Here is an 11292-nt window from a genome sequence, read left to right as displayed (position 1 = left end):
CAATAATACCTGCAAAATGGTTAAGCTTAAGGTTCAGTGCCAAGCGAGATATTGTCTTTAACAGAATTTGCTTTTTAAGGACTACGGAGAACGGCTGGATCGGACTACAGCCCTCTACTTCCCGGGTACATGATGTCACTATTCCGAGTGCTTTTGATAACCCCGCCCACAGGAATACGCCGAAAAAGGGGCGAGGCCTTCCTTAGAGAAGAGGAAGAGCTGCTGGAGTAGTGTTCGGTTATCAGAGATCCTAATTCACTTTCATCACAGTCCTACAGCCAGAGGCGGAGCCAGAGGGGTGTCCTGTCACCTCAAATTTTATTGGGCAGTTTAATGATGATTGACATCTCATTTTACCACTTGCTGAAAAAGCGTCCGGTGCCTGGTGCAGCTTTTAAATCAATCAAGGACGAAAGTGATGCGAGTAACAGAAGAATAATGAAATTTCGCATATTAGGTTAGTTTTAAGATTAGGCATCGGGATTTTGTTTGCGGAAATCATTTTGAAAGTGAAGTCACTGTATGAGTAAACATGAATGTTGGTGCTAAACGGTTTAATCAGATAAGAGAGATCGGTTCCGATTTAGTCTAAACATTGTGTTTAACGTTACATTTGTGCTAGTTATATACACATAAACAGTGCAGTGCCAATACCTTACACTATTTGCCTGTTTACTCAATGTAGGCTAATGTCAGCTACAGCCACCACCAGTGTTTAAATGTTAAGCTAACTCTGAAATTCTTAAGCTATTTATCTGGTCTTGATACTCAAAAGATTACCTCAATTGCAAATAGCCTGTTTACATATCATAAAGGGCTAATAAATTACAGCTAAGTTACTCCATAGTACGGCCAGCCATGTAACGAATCTAGTTGCGTGTTACGAGATAGAGACTCTGACAATTCATAGTATGTGAATATTTTTTTAAGCCAAATCACGTTACAAACACCAGGTTAAGAAAATTATTATTTCTCTTTTGATGCCAGGTTAGGGTTACACCTAGAGATGCGCAGATAAGCTAAAATGTCACCCGCATCCGCTGCTTCAAATAAATTATCCACCCGCCACCCGCCCGCACGTATAATTTTCTCTGATAAAGATATCCTCACCCGACCCGAATCCGATCGTCACTTTAATTACTCAGTAAGTTTTCTAGCACTGTCTTCGTCTGTAAATGCTTAAATCTAATCTTTCCATTTAGCACATACATGATGTACCATATAAGAGGTACTAGTCTTATGGCTTTCATATACACACGGTGCCTCACAGCCGTTGCATATTACATACCCAGCACTTGATTCATCCTTCTTAAACCACTTCGCTAAAACGCTCCCACACGGTACTTTTCTTTCCTACCTTTTGTTTTGTTTTTATTTCTCCCTTTTTAAATTTCTCTCGGATCTGTTTTGCCCCCATATCTTCTTTAAGAAATAGAACGTCCTCTACCGCCACCACACGCGCATTTCTTTTAAAACTGCAAATTAGCGCCTGCTTTAAAATGCATTTTAAACAAATTTGTATTTTTGAAGAAATTTTGTTAATATTGTATATGATATCATCCACCCGCAATTAATAAAAAAAAAAATATTACCCGACACACCCATCCCGCGGATCATCCGCAGCGCCCGCTGATTTAACCGCCATCCGCGCATCACCATTACACACTGACTTTCTATCATGGTCTATGGACCCCCTGAAGTTGCCTTGGCCACCCCCAGGACACCCCATCTGAAAAACTCTAGCTCCGCCACTGCCTACAGCTGGTAATAAGAATTCAGCTACACACATTCTAAGATAACCAACTGTCAAATAACAGCTTCCATGACTTTAACAGCAGCTGTGAAAGCTGTCTTGTGTAATACACTGATATTGTGATATGATATTGCGTATATGTACGCATACCTCTGTCTTAAACGCTTCTATGAAACGTCCATTAAAGTCCTGCTTGCAAATGTCTCCTGGTCAATCTGCTTGTTTTATTTTCCAACTCGGGTCCAATATAAAAAAAGCAAAACTTACGCTTCTGTTATTAGTGTTATTTAATATAACCGGTCTGACGTCGTTCGGTCCGGTTTCATTCCCCTTGCCATAGTAGGAAGAAAATTTGCGATCTCTAACAAAAGTTTACGTCATGCACCAATGTAACACTTTGATCGATCCGCATGTTTTTAACTGATAAAGTGAAGTTGACGCCATTGTTACTGTTTATTGCTAAAAGCCAAAGTTTATGAATACAGGTGAGATGGGCACTGACTAATCACAACAGCCTGAGAAGCGGAAGCCAATCACGAAAGACCTGGTCAGCTAACCAATCAGAGCGTTTCGGAAGGCTTTATATAGACTGGAAAAAATCAAGTAGATTTGTTAGAAGAGGGACAGCGATGAAAATAGACTTGAAATATGTCAAATATAAAGCGTTTTTTTTTAATTAGAAACATGAACATCCATTGTTAAACACCCCAAAAACATAATCAAAGCCTCTAAAACAGCCAAAGAATGGATCCTTTAAGAAATAAATCAAATGAATGAACTTAACTGAATAATATTGAATAATAGTTTTAATAAAGGAAAAACAGCCAATCAGAGCAGATCTTTTATGGAAACTTATGCAATACTCGAAATAGCATCTCAGGGTGAGACCTCATAAAGCTGGTTGATAAAATACCAAGTATACATTTCTGTACATTGCTATTTACTTAACGCATAAAATAATGTTTTATTGCAATGAGTATTTAGTTGTGTATTAACTTTAATTTACATATCACGATGAGATCATTTGATTAATTAAATCTGCATGCTTTATCCCGTATTAATGATACGCGCATGAATGTTACTTTTTTAATCAGTAACTTATTTTCAGTCGTCTTTCAGCCATTAAACAAATACAGCAGGTGCTGATCCTGCTAGTAAATAATTGTCAGGCTGATAAGTTTGACTCATTCCGGAAGTGTAAACTAGCAGTGAGAGATTGAGAAAGTTTGCTGCGTCTCCGTGGCTCTTTGCTTCTTTCAGGTAAGCAAGGCAACTTCAATGAATGACGAACTCATCGATCATTCCGTTGAATAAAATTGCTCTTGGTTTGCGATGCATGTTTGCGTAAACGAAGGCATCACCTTAAAGACATAATACGCGCGAGCGCACGTGGGTTGTGTTGAGATGCGCGCGATCGCGCGTCTAAACTCTAATCTGTTTTGAATAAAACTGAATAATAAAAACTGTACAAATCGTTTTAAAGACCGCATACAGTTGTTAAATCTTTTCAGCTGATTTGTTTTAGCGATGGCAACTTAGACAGGTTGTTTACCGTTTCTATTTAAAGGGACAGTCACCCTAAAAATAAAAAATCTGTCATGAATTACTCACTCTCTAGTTGTTCCAAATCTGTATAAATGTATCTGTTCTGATGAATACGGAAAAGGATATTTGGAAGAATGATTGTTACCAGTTCTTTGACCCCATTGACTATCACAATAGAAAACATGACAATGGAAGTCAAAAGTGCCCCAAAATTGTTTGCTACATTCTTCAAAATATCTCCTTTTGTGGTTATAATTTATTTATAATTATAAAGTAATTTTTCTACTATGTTAGTCAATGGGGTCCAAGAACTGTTTGGCTACAAGCGTTCTTCCAAATATTTCTATGTGTTCATCAGAACAAAGACATTTATATAGAAATGGAACAACTCGAAGGTGAGTAAATGATATTGAGAACTTTTATTTTGGTTAAACTAATCTTTGAGGTCAATCTACGTTTTATGTAAACAATGGTATTTTGTGTGCACCAAATACAATACAGTAGTTAAACTATGGTTAATTTAAGGGTCCGTTACAATTTTCTGTTTCCATTTCAATTTATTACATTGCATGATACTATTTATTTGTTTCTTAGTATTTGCAATCATTGGGATCGTACCCATGACCTTATCGATGCTAACTCAACTCAACTTTATTTATATTGCGCTTTTTACAATTTCAATTGTTACAAAACAGCTGTACATGAGACATATTGACTATAAGCGAAACAACTGAAGTCATATACCTGTAAAAACAAGAAAAAGGTGAAAACACAGAAGACAGACATACCCACATACAAACGCCTCACACACACAATATGCACACATATTTACACACATCGACATAGACGCACGCACTCACAGTGAAAGCACACATTTAAGATAAAGAAGAGAGAAACACAGATCAAATATTAAACCGACTATAAATTTCAATATGCAATATTAATTATGTAAAACTTCTGAATTCTAAAGCAGCCCCCCAGCCAGGCAAATAGTGCAAAACAGTATGCAAACGGAGGCGAGGAACCCAAAACTCCAATAGAGAAAAAAAACCTCAGGAGAAACCAGGCCCAACCAGGGGATTCCAGTTGCTCTTACCACACCATACTCTTACCACTGAGCTACAGGAAAGCTGTTAAAGAATTGCAACTAGTGAATATTATAGATGATTTTATCCAAAGCCACTTACATACAGTATGACAAAAATAAACTTTCTAAGTGTTCATTCTTAGTATGAGACATTTCATCTTCATGGGATTGGTGGTGGTGTCCTCAATAGTGTGTGGGGCAAATTTTCTTAAATATATTGCAGTTTCATTCCGTTTGATCTCCAACATACAGACACTATAAGATGTGTGTGCATCATTAGTACAATAGTAACTCGACTCTGTCTGGACAGCCTGCGCTCCATTTCTCAATTAAAGTAGCTTTACAATCAAATGGCCCAGCACGGTTAGGAAAAGGCCGCATTGATTAGTGTACAAATTAACACAAGAAAGAAATCATTCTCCTTCCATAAGCTAATTTGCCATCCTCGGTTCCCCTTAATAAGTCCCTCTGACCGACTTTCTATACACAGACCCTCCGCTGCCTCAGTAAATCCTTTAGATTTAATAACCATAATTGCAATAAATTCAGTAAACATTTAGATGGAATGCAATAACTGTGTCATTTACTCCAGTAGGTCGCTTTAAACGTAATTTAATAAAAGGGCAAAGGACCCTCCGCACAGGCGGGTCACTAATCCTTGGTGAGCCATGGATACACATTAGACTGAAGCATCTCGAGACAAAAATAGACAACGATTGATCTAGATTTCCTTGAAAATATCTGATTGCCATTGCTTGTTGTTTAGAGAGACTTTACTTAGTGGAGGCTAATTATGTTTGTATTGCTAGACAGTCTCACATCATGTATGTTGGGTCCACTGGCTTTTACTCTCAGGCCTATTATCATTTATCGCCTTAAAGGTATACAGAGACATTTATGTCTAATTAGAATGTAGACTTAATGTTTTAAAGGGCCTGTTTATTTATTAATGAAATCATGTCATTTACTCACCCTTATGTTCCAAAACGAAGCAGGGTCAATGGCCTTTAAAATCTCCTCCAATGTGTTTCACAGAAGCTATGGAAGCATTTTAGAAGCAATATCTAATTTACAATGCAATATGGGAATTTGATATGTAAACTGACAATACATTTTAAAAATCACATGCGCAGTGTTTCACGCAAAATGAAAATTCAATAATATACTCTAGTTTTAATATGTAATTTAAATAAATATTTTAACGCTTTTTAAGTTGCAAAATTAAATTGAAAATGCATTGCACGGACTGATTATATATGTTTAAGATAGTTTAGCAAAATGATCATTCAAATGTGGTTTTCCCTAAATGCATTAAAATTAACAGGGTGAACATTTGGGATTGCATTTTTATTTACATTGAGTTTAGCTAAATCAATGTGGATTTGTAAATGCATTTCGGACTGACACGCCCTCTCCTCAACATTTTGACGTCATATTCAATCCTGTTTTTAGTTACAGATCAGTGTATGCAACTAAAATAATATGCAGCAAATTCAAACCAGTAAACCTTATTCTAAAATACAGTTCTTCAGTAAATGTGAGACAAACAGAAAAGTGTGAAGGCTGTAGCTATTGCTACCTCATTTCCAGACGAGATATGCTGTGGCATTTATGTAGTGAAACGTTTATTCCCACTCTTTAATGCGAGACTGAAGATCCCTCATCTTTATATACAGCCACCGGTAAAACCATTTCATCTGAAACCGTTCAGAACGTAACGTCAGCCCACTCCATATATCTGGAGCTCATTACAGAGGAAAAAAGGTTTGCAGTAATTAATTACGCTGCTAATTGGGCCCTCAGCAGTATTATTGTCTGTGTCTGTGCTGCTTATTTAGTGTACAAACGAGACCTGCCGCATGATTGTTTCTTCAGCTTTAGGAGGCTCCTACGCCCGGCCATTAGGACTACCATGATGCAATCACTCAACTTTCTGACACGAGGAGTTGAGTTTAACACCGAAGACTCTATTTTAGACATGTAGACTTATTATGGAGTCATGTGTAAATGGATGTGGGTTTGTGCTCTTTGTCTAGCGTTTTATATGAATAAATGCAGCGTACGGTATGATAAACAAGTTCAAATGTTTGACAACAAACACACATAAGGTATGCTAATAATTACTCATGTTTGATGAACCTGGCGTATGCCGTAGTTTTTACATAAAAATATGTTATATGTATACTGTATTTATAGATAAATGTATTTTGCCAAATATATTCTTTATGGTTCTAGAATGGAAAGTCGACAAGTAATTTCAGCTATTTAGTCACAGGATATTTTTTAGGCTAAAATAGAATTGCTGTTATTCATGTCTTTTCGAATTCGCTGTTTTAAAAGAAATGGACCAAAAAAGGAAAGCACTTAATTTTTTTATTCGGATCAATTACAGGTATTTACTTGGAGTTCTTAGCAGAAAAATATGTTTTAGTGGTTAAATTTAAAGGTGTACTCATGAATAAAGACTGTTTCGTTTTTTCAAATTGTTATATGATTATAAATGACAATAGCATTTATAGTTTTAAGCATTAAAAAAATGGTGTTGTTCTTTTTTATGACAGGATGTGTGTTCTAATAACTTTGTTAAGCACTATAATTGTGATATTTTTCAGGTTGGGGTGAGCTGTTGGTTGCAATTCACAACCTCACCGCTAGATGGCGCTAAATGTCATACACTGGTCCTTTAATTTACTGTATATAGAATTATAACACATTTTTATGTAAAAGAGAATGGAGACTTTACAGACGCTCATGTCATTATAAATGTACACATTGCTTGCAGCTCTGAAGTGTGTTGCATGTTCTTACTGTGATTTCCTTTATATTTATGCCTAGTACTTTGTGTTAGTGGGATGTTTTTTAGTATCGATATAAGATTGCACAATTGTTAAACACAGCTTTGTGTGCTATTTAAAGTTTATTTCTCTATCTCTATCTCTATCTAGAATGCAAGATCTTCAGGATATCTCCAATGCTATATCAGAGTTACAGTCTGAAGCCATCACTGATATTGGCGTGCTGGCATCCAAGAAAGAGCCTCCAGCAGATTACAATGTTGTGAGTGTGCAGTTGCCAAATACTGTATATAAATATATCTGCAATTTGGCCCTTATAAAGTACAAATGAGAATGAAATAGGCAGTTATAAATTGGAACTATGAAACATGATAAAAGAACAGTTTTACTCCCGTTATCGACACAAATTCTTTGATGAAGACTATGGCTCTTCCTCTGGACTCGAATCCTGTTGCCTGCCCAGAGGACACAGTTTAACAACTCTTTCAGATGAGGCCTCCGACAGAGCTTGGCACCAGCGTGCCTTGTTGGTTTAGGACTCAGATGGCACTGACACAAGGGTGGCTGGTTCTCCAGCGCTTCTGCAACTCTCAGCAATCCCAGAGCGCTGAGAGGGGAAACTAGGACAACAGTATCAATGGCCTCAGGAATATACTTTGTGTGTGTGTGCGTATTGGGTGTGTGTTTGTCTATGTGGGAATGTCTAAAACGGAGAGAAGAGAATCAGGGCGGAAAGATAGAGGGGAAGTTTTGTAAATAAAACAAAGCATACACTATATAAAACAAAAATCCCACGCTAGGCTCACGGGCAGCTAAAGTTCTTCCTCTTCGCTTTCCTATTTTCCCTCCATGTTTTCTTTCTTCTCACTCCCTCACTTCCCGTCCCTCCCCGCCAGTCGCCAACTGTTGCCGTCTCCGGCGGGTTGTGCATGTGTGTGGGTTGGCACGGCACTTGGGATCTGCCCACTGGCGCTGAGGATCCGGTGTGCACCACATGGCACCGGCGTGCTCTCGAGGGCCCCATTCCGTTTGGCCTTTCCCTCCATCACACGCAGCAGGATGCAACTGCTTCACTTTGTTTGCGCAAACAAACACAATTATTTATTAACAACTTTTACACAGCTAAATACATTTACGCAATAGCGCAAGAGAAAAAGGCCCGTTGTAGTGAAATACAGCATGGCAAAAGCACCCATTGTGCCAAATAAATGAGTTTATCTAAACCAAATTAGATTTTTTTATAGTTATTTTTTTGTAAAAGTTATTTAGTTTTTTTCCTCAAAAAACACTATTCTAAACCTTTGCATGGTCTATTTGATATGTTAATCAAATATAAGCAAAATATTAAAAGACCGGAGAACAGTCTCCAAAGTTGCTCAACTATCCAACAGTTGACATCAAACCCATTACGAAAGACTTCAAGCGTCTCTTTATTAAGTACAAACTGTTGAGTTCTTTCAAGGAAGGACAAGACTCTCCACCCCTCCACTGGTCCCAGCGCTTGGCAACTGTTTCCACATTCAGGGTGCGTTCCCCGCCCCGGCTGCGCAGTGGCATACTGACTCCTTTGGTGCCTGGTTCCTCCCTGTTTGACTTTGGGCTTCACAGCTCCGGCTCTTTGTTTACGCTGACAGGAGGAGCGGGGCACTGACCTGGAAAAAGTGGCCGGGATGGGTTGTCTTGTAAGGTGAGGAGAGAGATGGGGAGGAATTGTGGTTGATGTATAGACTCTTCCTGAGAGCTTTCGCCCAAGCCAACGGCTGCACTTGCTGTAGCCATCCAGCAGTCTGTCCCCTCTATATCCCATTCCTTGTCAGCTTGTCAGTCTTTCCTGAATGTTTTATGCGATCGTTTCGGACTTTTCGTGAGATCCGGAGTTGTTTTGTCTAATTGTTGTTTGAGTATGAAAATATGAATTAATCAACATTTTGCCTATTATAAGACTTTGCTGTCTTTTTTTGTCAAAGTTGACAAGCACTTTTAAATAAATTTAAGTACTGTAGTTTGCAAAACCCAGTGCCAAATATAAAGGTTGACTAACAGTAATCATTCATGGCAAAACAAATCGTGAAAGGAGATTTCAGAAGGTCAGCAGCTATTCTAAACAATATTTATACTGTATCTATAAATATACATGACATCACCACATTTTGTTAAAACAAGTATCATGATCTTCCATAATTATGTTTATCAAGTACTATTATATAGTTCTAAAGATCTCTGTAGAGCACAGTAAAGTCTTATTTAGCTTCTACAACGGCCTTCTTAGTGAGATCTTATGTGATCCTCGCTGTCCCTGTGATATTTTTAGCCTTTTTTGAGGCTAACAACTTTCTTTTGTGTCAGGCTCTAATGAGATGGAGCGAGAGCTCAAGAATGCATTCATTAAGTCAAGTATGAACAGATCCTGGCAAAAAAAAAGGAAACACACATGGCATCCATACATTAGCTTGATCTCACCTCAATGCACATTCTTCTCTGGGTGTTTTTTGTTTCATGTAGATTGGACAAACAACAGATGGCTTCGACGCCAACCTGTGGAAGGACAGCATATTCAAATCCAAGGTCACACGCCACCTCTGCTTCACCAAAAATGTAAGTGAAAACGTGCGGGTTTTGCACCCGTCGCTAGTTTTCCTCTAATTTCTTCACACACTGTCATGGACTGAAGTTGGCCCGGCTGCTTCTGTTCGTCCCTCATTAGGGTTCTGCTATGATCTTTGATCACAAACTCCTTCAAAACACGTTCGTCCTTTAAAGCATCCAAGATGAATGCAAATACTACTCGGTTTGAGGTTTTTTTCAATTGATGTATAAATTCCCGCAGTGCTTGCTTTCGAAAATTTATTGATCTGCAAATGTCCCAAAGGAACCCGCTTTATGATTATTCATAACTGCGACTCTCCATGTTCGTGATTTATTTTTGCTCAATTAACCTGGTCCCTGTAGACGACTGGGATACCTCCCAGTCATCCAAGATCCAAAAAACGTCAAACTTTGGATATTAGCGATTTTTGCTTATTGAATACGACACATCAAACAGTCATCCTAATATGGCTGATAAAGGGGCACCTACACCAAGTGCTCCTCTGTGAATAGGGGCTTTTTGAACATTTACCTTTCGTTCGGCTCGGCTAAATTGAGAATGAGTGGCTTTTTATGTGCAGGTATCTCTGTTTCAAAAAAGGAACAACAGGCGGCTCATTCGTGCTGTTTAGGTTATCGGTCTTCATTTAGCATGAGTGATGCAAAACTCCAGCTGCCTCGCCTTTAGTATTCCTCCACTGCCTTAGCTTACACACAGCATACGTCTTTCATTGATCTTTGTTTACTTCCTTCAATTAAAAATTCTCCCAAATGCTGTCTGTGTATATTGAGATTTATTCTGTGTTAATAACTAGGTCTAGACGGCTGATAATTTGGTTGTGTACTGTATGTGAGGGTGGCAAAAATAGATGTGTTGTGGTGGATCATTGTTATTCAGTGTTACATGTTAAACCTGCTTTTTTTTTCAAATCCACATTAGAAAAATCAAAGCTCTGCACTTATTTATGTTTTTTTTTAAACTGTAATGATTCATTAATGGATACATGGATTTATATTAATTTTTTCCGTGTGTTTTAATAGGAAGGAATGTGAAAGAGGTATTGCTTTTGTTAATCTGTGGGCTAATAAGTATCACAGTATAAGTTTTATGCAGCATTTAGTAGACAACTTCACAGTTAAACACATGGCGCACACACATTTAAGACCGCTCCTTACACTCTGTAAATAATTAATCTGTCACGTTAATATTGGGTCTTAAAATAATTTCTCGGTTTATTGATAATGTTCGTTTGTGGGCCATGTTAATTATGTTATGTCTTTAAGCAGTTTACCCCCTAGCAATAATATCATACCTTTTGAAAAATCGTGAAAATCTTTAGACTTACACGAGACAAACAATCTAGTCATTTCAGTATCTTCAAACATCTGTGTTATTGTACGTCGTGGGTGTTGCCATATGGGGGCTGTCATGTTGGGATCACGTGACCAAATGTGACGAATACTACTTGCTTAAAAATGCAAAAATGCACCTTTAGAGATTAAGTCGTTGCAGTCATTTATTAAAG

At 37.9% G+C, this 11292-nt stretch overlaps 1 protein-coding gene across 2 annotated transcripts in view; it reads left to right on the top strand.

Annotated features, from left to right (window-relative positions):
* Window positions 1–2930: 2930 nt before the first annotated feature.
* The window catches only part of mvb12bb (multivesicular body subunit 12Bb), a 42202-nt gene continuing 33840 nt past the window's right edge, over window positions 2931–11292 (top strand). For both annotated transcript variants that reach the window (XM_056729791.1, XM_056729792.1), the window contains exons 1-3: window positions 2931–3013; window positions 7331–7442; window positions 9683–9775. In XM_056729791.1, coding sequence (XP_056585769.1) covers window positions 7332–7442; window positions 9683–9775 — 204 coding nt within the window. In that variant the 5' untranslated portion in view covers window positions 2931–3013; window position 7331. The remainder of the gene's footprint in view (window positions 3014–7330; window positions 7443–9682; window positions 9776–11292) is intronic.

The sequence above is a fragment of the Triplophysa dalaica genome, chromosome 18, assembly GCF_015846415.1.
Source record: "Triplophysa dalaica isolate WHDGS20190420 chromosome 18, ASM1584641v1, whole genome shotgun sequence".
Lineage (NCBI taxonomy): Eukaryota > Metazoa > Chordata > Actinopteri > Cypriniformes > Nemacheilidae > Triplophysa > Triplophysa dalaica.
The sequence above is the reverse complement of the archived record's forward strand: the minus strand, read 5'-3'. Positions and strand labels throughout refer to the sequence as shown.